At 24.4% G+C, this 16,633-nt stretch overlaps 1 protein-coding gene across 3 annotated transcripts; it reads right to left on the bottom strand.

Annotated features, from left to right (window-relative positions):
* Window positions 1-4,403: 4,403 nt before the first annotated feature.
* On the bottom strand, window positions 4,404-16,345 carry LOC132930910 (cardioactive peptide). Of its 3 annotated transcripts, XM_060997021.1 has the most exons (6): window positions 16,273-16,345; window positions 15,956-15,995; window positions 11,854-11,963; window positions 10,581-10,650; window positions 8,062-8,228; window positions 4,404-4,642 (listed from the first exon to the last, which is right to left on the bottom strand). In XM_060997021.1, exons 3-6 carry the CDS (start codon window positions 11,944-11,946, stop codon window positions 4,565-4,567), a joined length of 408 nt encoding a protein of 135 aa, XP_060853004.1. In that variant the 5' UTR covers window positions 11,947-11,963; window positions 15,956-15,995; window positions 16,273-16,345; the 3' UTR covers window positions 4,404-4,564. The 3 variants fall into 3 exon arrangements, with proteins under 3 accessions (XP_060853004.1, XP_060853006.1, XP_060853003.1); XM_060997023.1 differs by lacking the exon at window positions 15,956-15,995 and having other exon boundaries at window positions 16,273-16,333; XM_060997020.1 differs by lacking the exons at window positions 15,956-15,995; window positions 16,273-16,345 and having other exon boundaries at window positions 11,854-11,991.
* Window positions 16,346-16,633: the final 288 nt, after the last annotated feature.

Genomic DNA, 16,633 nt, shown 5'->3' with positions numbered 1-16,633 from the left:
AAATTTAATAGATACAACACATTATTTTGTGTATGATTAATTTTTTTCAGAATAGTTGAAGCTTAAAAAATGTTTTTTGATTAATATGTATTACCTATTAGTTACTACAATACGATATTTGGGGGAATGACACTTATTACCCCCCCCCCCCCCTTTAAACTACATGCTTGATACAACATACCAAGTAAATACTAATTTTAAAAATTATCGTTAAACGATAGCCGTTTTGAGTAGTTTCGACCACATAGACCTCATAAACTAAGTATAAAGTAGTTAATTTTGTCAAAGTGGTAGTATTAAACTAAAGACTATAAAGAGTAGGTACCTACTGCTTGAAATAAAGAATATTTATTTCGTCATGTTATATAAGTAATTATGATATGTAAGTGCGAGTTATTATAAAATGTATATTTAGACTAATAGCATTATAACTTATAAGTTACAAACAAATAAGACCTATTCACTATATTCACTATAACGGATTTAACCGATTCAGGACAATTATTGACCCTCCGTATGCGAACAATTAATTATAATTTTATACACAGATAATTTGTCCCCATCCAATTTGTTTTCATAATATTATTTTTATTACTCTAATCTTGATGTGCCAATTTGATTTTTACGTATTCTACCCAAAGATTACGATGCTAATGAAAACTACATTAAAAAAAAAAATGCATTCTTATCACCGATAAAAATATGAAACAGTAAAAATAGAAAGAAATACATTCGGACAACAAGAACATGACGATTGAAAAAATTAATTAAGTACCTATGACTTGTGTCATCATATTTTGAAAAAGTGTATAAATTAAGACCAATACATCGCTTTGTGAGTTAGATAACACGATAAAAAATAAAATTTATTTTATATACTTTCAATGAAACTTCTTCTTGTAGGTTTGCGATTGATTTATATTCATAACTTTTAACGTAGGTGCTATGAATTATTTAATAACTATAAAATGTTCTAGTGGATCTTGAAATTAGACCAGTTTTTCTACCCATGTGTTACTCGTTGTTGGCATCGTCGATCCGGTCGATGTTTGCCGGTAGTCTTGTTGTCCCATTCGGCGGCACTGTCCCGATGGTAAGTTGTAACTTGTAAGTATCTAAGACGTAACAACATCGACTATCGTTATCTCATTACGTACTTACCTAAACAGATTCTATTGCATGTTTTAATATTAATGTACGAACAGTTTAAAATAACTGTTGATAATAATTATAATAGCTTGTCATCAATAATTTTTTGCTGTAAGTTTCCTAATATTACATATCCCGAAAAGGAGAATTAAAATATCTACGTTCGCCATAAAATTAATTATTAACCATGAATATTTAGCATATTAAGTTCATAGGACATAATATAGTATAATAGACTATACAGTAATAGAGAATAAATAAAAACATTAAAACTTAATATAAAAGATTCAATGTATTCATTCATATACCATACGTATATCCGTATATTATGCAGCATTAATATTTAATAATTTTGTACCTACTTGTAAGCTATAATAACCTTAGTTGTTGTTAAAGTCTAAGAATAATAAAAAAACCATGTTATAATTTTCAAGAATGTCTTAAACTTTTTATATTGCCTACTTATTATAAATTAATCAATTAATGAGGTGTACAGTTATGCATATTATAACATATAATATCAAAAATTATTGTGTTTACAAATTACAATCACAATTTTTGAAATCTTATGAAAAATTGTTTAAACATTTAATCGTTATTTTAACCAGACATTAATTTTAATATTTTATCCATTTTGACACCGTATTGCAACCCGGCCAGTCGAGTGATCGTGCACAGGGCGGGGTGGTCGTGTCTCACAGAGTCCGTCGGAAAAAGCTCGTTGGTGCACAAATCGTGACCGGCGAAACACTTGTTGATTCTGTGGTAGTCGGTCGTATGGAGTTTACGACACGTCATCTCTCCAATTATATTTATTTTCCTCTGATCTGTGTAAACTATTATATACGTATCCGTAATTTGCAAATAGTTTTTCAAAACAAGCTACGGACTGTTATATTTACCTGATTGGCTGATATTATTGTAAATAGGACATAAAATAATAATAATATATCTACCGTGATCTAAATTTAACTTTGTTGACGCTTTTGGGACCATATTTTGTAATAAACTCCCGTTTTATTTTATTTTTTACTAAAATGGATTACTAATAACAATTTAGTATTTATACCTACAAAAATTTTAATGTTCGATCGGCGAATGACCCATTTGTGGTTCCTATTTGTTTATTATATTTTAGTGTAAATGAAAACATTTTAACAGTTCGTTTTAGGCTAGTTTGATGAATCTATTTTAAATAAATTTAAAACACCAAAGAGAGCATATGACTTTATATAATATACATGATTTAATAAACATAATCCAGTTATAATAACTAGTTCAAAGTTGAATTAAAATAACATACATTTATGATTTATCCTTTATATAATAATCAAATTTTTTGTTTTAATAATATTTAATGAATAAACAAAAATAAAATATATTATACGTACACAGGAAATTATTTATATTTTGTATTTATTTTTACTGGTTTAATTTATTCAATTATAGGCAAACTATGTACCATAATTATTAAAAAGCTTATAACTTCAACAGTCTAAATATGTAATCAAAAATGTTGAGTCGAGCCATAAAAATAAATTTACATGGGAAAATAAACAACATGTGACTATGTGAGTATGACGCAGTAGGTATATTCAAAATCGAAATTATAACGGAAAATGGAAATATGCATTTTTTATTATTTTTATTATAAACAATTGAATACTAAGCTAATTATAATTAGATATAATCTGTACAGAATAATTTTGTCAAAAATAAGTTAGCATTGAGTTAGTTGTTGTCTTAACTTTACTTTTGTACTTCTAATGCATAATGTGTTCCAGGGTTTTATAGGTTTCCTAACGTATCAACAAAAAAAAAAAATTAATTGTTGTAAATACCGTAGGTATATTGTCAAAAACGTTTCTAAAAGCTTATATTTTTTGAACATAATATGTTATATTAGCTTAAACCAACTATAATTGTTGTGTAATACTTAAATGTGACAACGTATACTTGTACACTCGACCACTCCGCGGGCTTGAGTAGTTGGTATTCTATTAATCTTTTATTATTTTAGTTAGTTAATTTTGTTTTATTTTATATATCTAATATCTATTACCGTTACAAAATTTAAATAATTTATTGTACGTAATATTCACCGACAATTGTCAGATATAAAAATAAATAACTTTCTACGTCCATGTATTAATAATATTGGGTCACGTTTTTGGAAAATACACGTTCACTTTGCGGTCAGTGTAGAAGACATTATAATATCGTATGTCTGTATAAAAACTTTCAAGTATAAAGTAATACAATTTACACATTTTTGTTGAAATATACATGTGTTAAAAGTTTGACATATTTAATATACCTATATACTTACCGTTGATCATTAAACCCTCTTCATAAAGTTCGTCCAATATCAAACATTTTAATAATTTACTATTAACTAATTTTATGATCCTTAGGATGTTTTTTTATGGGTTGGTCCTAAGTGAATGATAAATTAAATTATGGATACTGTACTGAATAATGAATACATTTATTATAATTTATAATATTTAATTATATTATTTATGTTTATATTTTTAAACGGAAACTAAGCATCTTATGCTTGTTATAAACATTAAAAAAGTATAAATGCGCCTAATACGTTCCCTTAAAAATAATAATAAATCACATGTACTTTTATACTTGTCTTCTGAGTTACTAAAATCATTCGTGTACTAGGTAAATCAACACTTAATGTTTTAACGATTTTCATTAAAATAATATGATGATAACAGTTTTAAAACTTTTTTTTATTCTACTTAGTCGATGAAATGATTTTTATTATTATTACCTATTCATAACGATATACATAATACGAGTACATATATTATAATTATATGTATTTATGTATAATTAGTAAAATATTTTACTATATTTTTATAAATATATTGAATGGTTATGGATATATTATATCCATTCAAATTGATATTTCTAAACATAAAACCATATTATTTGACTAGGTTTCTTATGTGTATAATTAATACTTATTAGCAATAACAACAACTCGTTTTTAAGTTATTATTGTTATTAGTGAATAGGCATTAAAGAGGCAAACATGATAAATTACAGGTAATATGGTAATAAGTAAAAACCTTAGAAATAAATGCTATATTTACTCATGATTAAAATCAAATATTTAATAAACATTATAGTTGGTTTATTGATAATTTCAACAAAAATTATTTATTTGATTAATAATAATTCAACTATATTTTGATTATAAATCTAGGGAGAGCTTAAAATTGTAATGCGAATCATATTCCCTTTAAACTTTATATTTGATTTAATATTTTTAATAAAATAATGTAGGTATATAAGTTGTATTATCTGACTTATTTACTTAAATAATTTACTATAAGGAAATTATAATAATTATTATAATTATAATAAAAGAAATTTCACAGAGCTGATGAATATCTTAACATTTGTCACTGGTGGCAAAAGATCGACGTTTTCTTCTTAAACCCGCGGGAAAAGGTTTCATTTCCATTCTTTCCTGAAATTTGAAACACGACTACTGTAAATGTAATTACTTATTGATATTTATGAAAACAAACTAATAGATAACTTTCTGTACTTTCATTACATTTATAATTACATACACATTGAATGCTAACCCAATACCTTTCGTAGACCGAGTCATTTCATTTCATATTTCAATTGATATCGTTAATATCATTAGTACGGCGCCTACAAACTCCAGACGTTTATTTATAAGTATTTAACATTAATTGTTCAATATAAATAAGCGATTTCATGAGATTTTCCCTTTTAGAGTTCGAAATAAAAGAAAACGTATTTTTAAGATTCATAGTTGATACCTCTATTTTTTTAGTTGCAGTACCTACCTAGTCCTTACAAATACTTATACATAATAAATTATTTAATGGGTTATACTATACAGAATGTAACTAATGTAACTATGTAACAGAAAGAACTGACATATGTAATTAACTAATCACGAAAAATAACTTTTATTATCTTTCCTATGTATAACAACATTTATCTCGTTAGCTTATTGTAAATTTGTATTTTGTAATAATACCATGTCCACGTGTATTGAAACTATTAAAGTAAATAAATAAAAAAAACTTTTATAACTGCAATGGCTTTTTGCATAATTACATAGGTATATGAATATGATGTACGAAAACAACAGCTTGTGGAAAGACGGAACAGCGAGGCTGTGGCCAAGTCATGGAGTCCACAGAACTTTCATGCTTTTACCTAAATTTGTTATATTTTAGTTAAATTTAAATAAACGAACTATTTAAATTATAAATTGACTTGACAATCATTTAAAATCCACGACTTGGAGAGAAGTAGGCACGTTACACCAAACTACTCCATTATACTCACCTCTAGTTATTAAAGGTATCGTAAGTAGAGATAATATATTTTAGAATGAAATAATACAATAATTAACGATAATATAATGTTGTTGCGGTAAAGGGCTATAAAATATAGATCGTTATACATTGTACGCATTGATACTATAATATATGGGCGAGAAATAATTATTCGTATTCATTCGTGCGATTAAGTTTTGAAATCCCGAAACGCTGGCATTTAATACTTTGCTTGTCCGTCATCTATTTACATTTAGTCGACATCTCAAAGAAGGTCGCAGGTGTACGTTGATACTATGTACAATATCCGTACCCGGTGAGTTTGTTTTGTAAATAACTTATTCCCTGGGGATTTACGGGTCGATTTCGATAAAAAAAAATCTGATAGCATTATTTGACAACTTTTTACAGGATGTGTCGAGAATAGAATTTTATACATAGTTTAAAATTTCGTATTAAACATGTATAAGTACAAACTATACGTATTATTATATTATATTATACTCCTACATTTACTCTGCGTATAATATACAAGTTGATTCTTAAAACACAACAGTTTTATTGAAAAGCATTAACATTTTTGGAAATATTGTTCTAAATTAATTTTAAGGAATCATCATAGAACAATATTTTTGAAAAGAAAATTATACTTTATTATAAGCATTTAAAGTGTTTAAAGTGGAGTATATACAAGAACCATATTTTACGAAGTTCCCTGTGAAGCCACTGTCTTACGAAATTAATTAACTGTTTACTCGTTAGAAATTTGATCTTAAACATTAAAATTTCCAGAAAAATTGTCTACCTCGGAATATGAAAATAGAAATTTTACGCAGTCAATCAAAATATTAAAAATTCAAAAAAATATTAATTGTTGAAAATAGTAACACATTTTTTCCAAAAATATAATTGCTCAATGTTATATAAAAAATAATATTTCTAAAAATGTGATTACAATGATTACATTGTGAAATTTTTAAAGTTTATTATTAAAATAAATATCTTGTATCATTGACGATTTTTACTTTAATTCATTGCTTCTTGCAACACCAAAAAAAAAAAAATTGGTATTTAATAAGTTATGTAAGACGGGGTTTAATATTAAAAAATGTACCTAAATTGTTGATTTATATATTGTTTACATTAATTATTAAGTTATTATTTAAAACATCGACTGAATATGATTTCTCTTATACATTTAATTGAAGACTGTATACGAAAACAAAACAAAACAAAATAAATATTTGTATCCTCTAATAAACTACACGTTTAACAGCAATACCTAAAGAGTAATACTAAATTATTTATCGTCTATATTAATAAATTATATATTATATAACTTATTAATACATATTTATAATAAATAATTATAATTATATCCATTATAAGCCACTTATATAAATTAATTCATTATTGATAAAATTTTTGAGTTATTAAATATTTATAAGATATTTAATATTAAAACTTACACAGAAGTTTTTGGTTGGTAGAAAATTTAATTAAATTAAAATAATTAATAAAGAATAATCAGTTCAATAATAGTTGTTTTAGGCTTCTATCAAATTTCCTGCAGAACATAACTTTACTTTACTTTAAACACTATAAAAATATTAGTTTATGATCGATGTTAAAATTAGTTATATAATATATTTATTTATTTAATTATTATGAACTATTTAGTGTTTACTGTTCAACGAACACTTTGATATACCACATTATACTTATTACGCATTTAATGCGCAATATTACTTAATAATTTGTGATCCTATTCATATTAATTTTCATAACTCTCCTAAGGACCCACCCCCTAGCAAAATGTTTATATGTATAGCAGCTGCCAAACATATAAGCATGAGCTTCGGCGCCACTGGTATTTTGTATATTTTATAAACTGTTAACATTTATCAACTTTATGTAAGTAAAACAAATTTGACTAATAATGAAAATATTGAATGAATTCATCATTTTTTTTTTAATTTTAATGGAAATACTATTATAGGTGTCCATACATATTTTATATTTTTAAATATATGAAACTAAAAAAACAACATTTTTTTTTTCGTTATCAGACAGTTTCTCTTATGACAAATCTTTAGTATGTCTTCACAATTTCATCAATTTACTTAAAAATGTAACCAATGTAATTTTTTTTTTACAATACTCAAGTTCCTCTCACTTATAAATTCATTGTTCATCTCCTCTACTCATTATGCTTATAATTGTATTAATAAAAATTCTAAATAAAAAAAAATAACTGTTGTTATAGAATATATAACGAGATAATGTCGTTATAATATAGCGACATCGTGTGTCATATATGAGATTTTGAAAATTGCTACTGAGTAAAAACTATCAAGATGAACTCTCTACAACCCTTAATGTTAATAAAATAAAACCTAGAAAACCATAAGCATATATAATATAGATGGCTAAACACTTTGTTGAGTTTGATGCTCGTACTATACTATTTGAAATAAAATATGCACTGTATTTTTAAAGTAATTTCTAAAAACTACTGTCTGACCATATTGCTATAGAAAAGATTAAACTTGTGAGTTCCACTTACTGCTTTATTTTGTCTTTGTTGACGTAGTAATTCAAGTCGAGCTTCTTGAATCGCTTCCCAAAGCTTAGCCTCAGACATTATCTGCCTGCTAATCTCTTCAACAGCCGGTTCTGAACGAAGTTCAACTAAGGTGGCCATTGATTCATCCGATCTCTTACGACCACAACCTATAGTTAATTAATTTAAAAGCAATATTTATAAAACAAAAATACATATTAATCGTAAATATACATTAAACAAAAAGATTCAAATCGAATTTGATACGAATATTAATATACTTTCAAAAAGTTGCTCAATTATTATATGTATTTTTTTTAAACTAGCTATATTATGCATATTTTATATATTGTTTTTTTTAAGTTTTAGTTACTTTTATATGCACTTTTACTATGTGAAAATATGGATATATATTATACATACATACAACGCCTATTTAATGAAACTTCATTGTAAAATAAATAAATAATATATAATTATTAACTGCAATAATATAATGTATGAAAAAATAAAACTTTTACAAAATGTGAAAATTGTATTTGTTTGATTCAACTACATTGTAGTGTATACTTTTATATTTAAAAAAATAAATGACACGGTGTAACATTGTTATTAGACAGAAAATAGCTTTTAATTGCTTTGAATACACAAGAAAAGGGTACCGAAATAAATAAATTTATATAATTTTATGTATAAAATAATTTAAAGAACAGTAGGTACTAGACGTGAACAATTGATAATTTAAACAATCACCTAGGACCCAGCTGTTTTCACAATAAAAAAAACTGTGACGAAAAGGAATTCAAAAATATGTTTGGAAAATGTAAAGTATAGATTAACATTAAACGAAATCACCTTGTTTTATGAACAGCGATTATTAAATATAATTAAAATAGGAAAAATTCATAAATATCTAACCAATATTATCATTATATTAATCTATACTGTTTTGAATTTACGAAGCTTGATAATACCTAACTATTTAGTATTTACTGATATCGTACTAATATGTGTACACAATGCGTATAGATAGCAAATACCTCTTACCTATTGTTTTTTATATACATTTTTTTCTGCGATGATGAAGGTAAAGAAAATTAATACAAAATCAGAATATAAATATCTATTTAATTTTGACTGTTAAATATGTAGTTGATTCATATTTATTAATATAATATGACCAATGCAGTGATTTGTAATACTATATTTAAAATTAAAAGATTTTTTTAAATCAGTGGCGTCATTTTTACGATGCAACTAAGGTATGCAATAGCATAGTGCATACCATAGATGCTCCAAATATTTTACAGATTTGTTATTGAAAGTATTATAGACACTCATTGACAAATGGTGATTTTATTAAGTCTTTATTTGAACATCTTAAATAACTACTGCAATATTATTTGTCTTAAATCATCATATAAATTTCCATTTCTCTCATCATTTTTGATTGAAAAATGTATCAATAATATTTTCACATTATTCCATTTTTTTCAATTCGTAATAATAATAATAAAACAATTAAATCGATATTAGAATTCCATAATATTTAATAATAATTTTCTAAATTGAAAGTAATTATTCTATGAGCAGCACTAATATTATGGTAGGTGTTTCGTATATTTTTTTGTATTCCAAGCATGAAGTAATTCTGAAATGACATCCCCGTTATGTATAGATTTTATAGTGGTTAAATCAAAATAAACGATGCAATATTGATCGTATCGTGGTCGATATACATAATACTATGGAAAAAATACTATAGAGTAGGCATCTAGAAAAAAGTCCTTAAAATGTTTCACGTCTAAGTCTAAGTATATACCTTTATAAATTACAAGTATGATTAGCTTTTATATAAAGTCAAATAATTATGAAAACGCGAAAATGTAAACGTTAAACGATAAACGTTCATTGTAAAACAAATTAATTCAAATATTAGATTTTTTTAATTTTTTTAAATGGCCAAATGATACAAAGATATATTGTACACATATTTATTAAATTTATATTTGAATTAATTATAATTCTAGTTCTTAAACTTTTTTCTTCTCGTACCACCTTGAGATTTTTACATACAAGTTGTTGAAAAACGTGGCTAATTTTTATGATAAGAACATACATATGGTATAGATATATAGTGACTTATTACTTTTAATATAAACTGCTAAATGTTACCGTTGCAATATTAATTAAATTTAATATTGTATAAATCATATAAACTTCATAAAGCAATCTATTTTGCTTTACAAAATAATCATATTCAACATTTCAACTTAAGTTTTCCATTGAACATATGTTTTATTGGACATCTAACTATGTCATTATAATTTATAGGTACCTAATATTATAGTATTGTTAGTATTATAATTTTATATCATGTTTTAGTGGGTATAATAAAGGCCTTAAGTGTAACTAAAGCAAATATAGAAGATACATCATTTTTTAAAGAACTGTTTGCTTAATGTTATTAAAAATTTCAATTAACATCAATAATATTATGGAATAATTAATATTTTCCTCACCTGTAAATGCGTTGCAAAAAGGTTTTTTTCTTCTGATTGGTTCAGCTACCGGATTATCGTTGTCGAAATACTGTTCAAACAAATCTCAATTTAATGAACTATGATGGACATCGTTTATTTAACCTACTTTTAAATTGTACACAAAATATTTTTTTGATTATTTTAAATTAAAACATATAATACCTAAACTTGTAAATCTTTGTACTAAATATAAGGCCAACAAGTGATTTTTAAAATTATGATTTAAATTAGGTACTTATTAAAGACATTTAATATCAAATGATTCACAATCACAACCCTTATTTTAAATCATCATAATTATAATTGCAGACATATTCAGCTTATGTTGATATAATAACTGTTGATTTATCAATTATATTCTTAATAAATGCAATGGTCTATTTAAAATTCATCAAACATATCCAAATGATCAATTTACGAGTTTAGGACAGCATATTATTATATTATGTGTTTATGTTTTTTTCGAGTGTCCGACATAATGTTATGACACCTCACAATACTTGAAAACGTTATGATAAAAATAATATAATTGAGTGCCACAGACGTTTTACTCGATACGTATAATTTATCTATAGCATATATTTTTCATAAATTATTTTCCTTTATAGCAGACGCATTGGTGTTTACTCAGATAGACCGTGTATAGGTAACACGAAGACAACCGAAAAACCCACGACCGTACGTTATATATTGTATAATATTCGTGCACTATACATAGTTATTGATCATTAAACGATTAGATTTGATAAAAAATAAAACATATAAAATGTATCTATGCTCGTTACTAAGGACTAACTTGTCAGATAACGCGACGCAACACGAGATGTATGATTATGATTTATTGCACTATACTTGATAGGTACGCATTTATATGTTTCTAAATGATAATTAAAAAAATATACCTAATACCTATACAAATATTTTTTTTTAATTTTGTGATTTATATCGGTCGAATGATATTGTATTAAGACAATTTCGGTACAATTCATTTGCGACCATCCCTTATACGTTTTACGTGTATGAACAAATACACAGCTATTTATAAATAAAATATGAATTATAATATTCTGTACTTTTTTAGTGTGATATATAAATACTATAAAAATGTTACAAATGTTAAAAATTTATTTAAAAAAAAACATAATAGTTAGGTACTGATCGAGAATCAGTAGTGTATAATATACAATTTTAATATTATAATATATTAGTTTATAAAATTATATAATATAGTAAAAATAGTATAATAGTTTACCCTTTTTTGCATAATGACGTCATCGGCAAACACAGTTTGGACTAGAGATACTAGTATACTCATCCAGACGAGGGTCAATATTGATGGATTCATGGCTGTCGATGAATGGCCTTGTGCAAACATAATTTTACAAGTTCACAAACATGTATGTTAATAATTTGTTTATCAAGAATAATCATCTTGAAAAAAGTAGATAACAATAATATCACCATTACAAACCAATGTGGATTATACGCATACATAAAGGTGATTCTTTTAAAGGTAAATACTTATTTTCTTGAAAACGATTAACATTTTTTAAATATATAAAATTTTAATTTTATTAATTCATTACAAAACAACGTTGAAAAAAATTTTACTATTTTTATCGTTGTCGTTTAAAACTTATAAAATTGATCAATAACAAATAGTAAAAAATATAATATTTCGTAAATGCATAATGAATTTTAAAAAAAATTCCGAACACATTATGCATATGTACTTTTTGAGATAACGAGTGATCTAATTAAATATATTAAATACATAATCGGATTGAAAGCTATATTTATTAACTAAGGTAATATAATTTTAGAGTAACTACCTAACAGTACTGTCCAGAAAGTAGTAACTATCACAGTCAATCTTTAGAAGTAAGTAATATAATATTATATAAACATATATTAGAAAAACATTGGCAGATTTTCTAGGACGGTGAATATACCCATCACCACTTAGGACGATGCTAATCGCGGTCGGTAATTCGTATGACAAATTCAAATGAATATATGTGTTTTTAAATGTATGTTAATTTATTTTCACAATAAATGTAATATGCAAAAACCTAAAAATACAAATTAAATCCAATCATAAAATTTGAGCATTATAATTTAATGAGGCCTTACATTTTATATTCCATAATAATAGTAAGTAGTCTAAAGGTCTAAAGAACTTGTTACTAAATAATTGGACTGATTATGTCAGTTTTCCGTGGCTAATTTTTAGTTCCAGTCTATCCGTGATAAATATATATACTCGTATACATAGAGATAAAGTAAAATGTAGATACTTTCAAATATTTTTATATGATGGGTTATTATATTATTATTATTATGAGTCTTTCAAATTGTACGACTCGTGTATAATGTACATTTTATTACTGACATATTATATGTTTTATCTATTTTATATATATAGGTATTATATACCTATATTATGATTGTACTGTTATAATGGGTATTTTTTTCAACATAAAACACTCATTGTCTAATACATTTGATATATTTTAATGGTCTTATTTATTATAAGTTTTCAGAATCTTAAAATGTGCAACATAAAAATGATTATTTTTTCTTGTGATATATAATACACTAAATACTTAAAATGCATTACATAAGTATCTATTGTAAGACTAAATCTACATTTTTAAGCCAATTTTTCTATATAAAATTTGAATACTAAATTATTAAATTGTTCGTACAATTTTTATAAAAATATTTATCATTGAAAAACTAGTTAGAAGGTTATTACTCATTGGAATTTAAATCCCTAGTAAAAATTTAAATTGTAATAAAATGTTAGCTTGTTAGTCTGATTTCTTTAACTCTATATACATTTTTAATATTCATCATTATCCCAATCATAATATTTAATGATTTATTTTTTTGAGATTGCATATTTAACATGATAATTTAAAAAATATATATTCTTTGTTACTTAGTTGTTTTAATCGGACAAAAAATTAGTAATCAAGTTTTTAATTTTAAAAGTTTACGTTAATTTAATTTTAAAACAAAATAATTAGTGAGATACGCAAACGTTTATAAAATGTAAAAACTATATAATATTATGTATTTGATTGATTTAGTATTTCTTTTATGAGAAGATTCTATAATAATAGTTTTATTCGGGCCTTACATTTCAAAAAACATCCTTTAAATTATAAATTTACAATTAAATTATAAACGATAAGACATAAAATGGTAAAATCGTTAATTAAAAAATGACAAATACATTAATTTATTTAATGACATTTAAAAATGACAAATATTTATTAATTAATATAAGGTAATAAATCGAATAGAATATCTATATTAAATTCTTATCTAATCGGATTAGTGTTTTTAAAATAATGTTTAATCGAACAACTACAATTATTAATATGAATAAAATATTTTGCATTTCATTGTATACAGTTTCTTGAATCTTCCTATGAATCTGTGTGCATTTAAAGTGAATAATTTATTATTTCATACAAATTACAAGTCATAACATTCTTACAAATTACTATGTTTTAAGTCCTTTTTATAAATTACTTGGCAAGTTTAATTTATTCTATAAATTATTTCTATTTTTAAAGATTTTTATACAGTTGATTTTTAGCAACTCGAAGTTGAAGGGAAAAAAAATTAAAAACGATTAAATGATAATATGTCGTTTGAAGGAAGATTTTTCATATTTGAGACATTGAGAATTTTGAGGCACCAAGGTTTGAGTTACCAAGAATTGACTGTATTACCTTAAATTATACTAAAAAACTGTTTTAAAAAACTTGATTCCTAGAAAAAGTTACTGTTGTTATAATATTTGTGTTAAAAGAAATTATTTAAAAAATTACTCAATTATAATAAAAAAAATATGTAAAACATCACACTATAGTGGCGTGCCCCGAAATAAGTCTTATCCACGTTCTAAATAGTGTTGGTTTTTGTTGTAATAAAATATATTATTGGTAAAAACATTGAAAACTTATTACTGGTTCATAATTATTCTTAATAAGCTTTCCATTTATATTATTTTATACATCATATCACAGCTAGGATAGTTCACAAAACGATTAAAGTATGTAGGTACCTACGGTAGTTGTACTGGCATTAAAATAGGTAAGCCTACAATTTTTAATTTTCAGATGAATAATTTTCACAAATATAGTCCCGCAAAAATGAATCTGTCATTTCGATGTTAAAAGTACTAAAGTATAAATATTATTATTCAAAACTAAATCCATAAAGTTTAGTAACTAAATGAAAATGCCATTTTTCACGAGCTTTTTATAATTTATAAAAGTTTATAAAAGAACTAGTACAATTTTTAACGGTTTTAATAAGAATGTATAAAAAAAATAATTATTTTTCACTGGCCTATATAATATCGCTATATGATAATTTAAATAATTCATATTGTTCATGCCTCATTTTTGTGTAACTTCTTCAAATTACATAGTAATAATGTAAATTTTTGATTCTTAGCGAAAAGAGTGCCGATATTTAGTTTTAAAATAAATATTTTTTTTAAGTTTATCAGTGAATCAAGGAGTTCCTTAGAATAACCGGTCTTTTTTGCACATATTTGATGTTATACGTTATCGATTTAAAATTCTTAATATTACAATAATAAAAAAAAATATAGACTTGTTCCAATAGATACGAGATACATGTTCGATTATGTAAAAATAGCCAACAAAACTCATTGAAGCAAACGGATTTTCTGTTTAATTTTAATATTCGAAATAAATGAAATATATTTATAATATGACGTTATATTATATGTGTTTCTGTGGTAAATGTTTAAATAATATATTTATTAAATTCTATATTTATACTACCTACCTACTCTCATACAATAATTTCCATTTTTACATTAATTTACAAATTCTAATGGCGGCCTATACAAATATTGGAAATATTATTAACTTAACTAAATCTTAATTATCGAAATAATATAACCAAAATACCAAAAAACTAATATACCTACGTAAATTAAATTAAACCAAACATTTTTTTACAATGAATTGTTTAACATACTACATATATTTCATATATTATTACTGATTTCACTTTCCAAACCTATGCTAGTATGCTACTATAATATATGTAGTTATTTGCTGTATTGTCTTTCCCTCCCCTTTAAATTATTATTTTTTTTTAATTATCTTATGTAAATTTTTTCCAGCGTGAACGCTATGAACTTAATTATTAATCAGTTAATCATTTCCATGTCTACGAACATCAGCGTTTAGGCACAACTACTAATTTTTTTTTAAAAAAAAAACAAAAAATTTTCTTTAGTTTTATGAAAAAAATTATATTTATTTATTTATTATTATAAAATATCATATTGTATTTACCTTGTAATGTATTTTAATTTAATTTGTTGATCTGTAATACCTGGTGAAAGCAAATAATATTAAATAAATGAAATGTTTTTAAAAATGTATGCAATTATTTGTTTCTATATAATAATTTGTATAATTATTTTTTAATGTGCATATTTAATTTCTTAAAAGAAAAAAAATCAAATGTCCAAATAACAATTGTACTTTACACTCAAAATTAATAATAATTAGTTTTTGCATTCGTGCATTTATAATTTTCGAATGCGTATTAATTATTAAAATCGATCATTATTATTTTAACACAACAATACATAAGTATGATGGCTTACCTGTCGCAAGTCAGATGCACATTGATCAGAAACACAAAAACAAACAATCACTGTGAGCGTGTGTAAATGTCCGTTTTTATAGGCGAAGGTTTTCGTAACGTCCGCAACGAGCGCTTATCACAATTTTCGGTGTACACGTATACTGTATACTGCATATAAGATGCACGAAAATAAATGTTCACAAAACCACCCCTAAAATGTGATTTACCAAGTATGTTCATTGTTTACCCAGTTGCCACCTATGTATTCTTTTAATTATTTGAAGGACTATATTTTCATATAATTATATTTTTTATTATACTTATTCAAGTCATTCAAGGAGTGTTATACTGTGGCATTTCTTTTTAAATACATTGTTAAG

The sequence above is a fragment of the Rhopalosiphum padi genome, chromosome 4, assembly GCF_020882245.1.
Source record: "Rhopalosiphum padi isolate XX-2018 chromosome 4, ASM2088224v1, whole genome shotgun sequence".
Taxonomy (NCBI): Eukaryota; Metazoa; Arthropoda; class Insecta; order Hemiptera; family Aphididae; genus Rhopalosiphum; species Rhopalosiphum padi.
The sequence above is the reverse complement of the archived record's forward strand: the minus strand, read 5'-3'. Positions and strand labels throughout refer to the sequence as shown.

Bases quoted from the DNA above. Each gene is read 5' to 3' on its own strand.
- LOC132930910 (XM_060997020.1), bottom strand. From the start codon at position 11,976: ATGTTTGCACAAGGCCATTCATCGACAGCCATGAATCCATCAATATTG. The intron at 10,651-11,853 runs GTAAACTATTAT...TTGTTTGAACAG, and splicing joins ACGTCATTATGCAAAAAAGG to TATTTCGACAACGATAATCC. The intron at 8,229-10,580 runs GTGAGGAAAATA...AATTAACTATAG, and splicing joins TTTTTGCAACGCATTTACAG to GTTGTGGTCGTAAGAGATCG.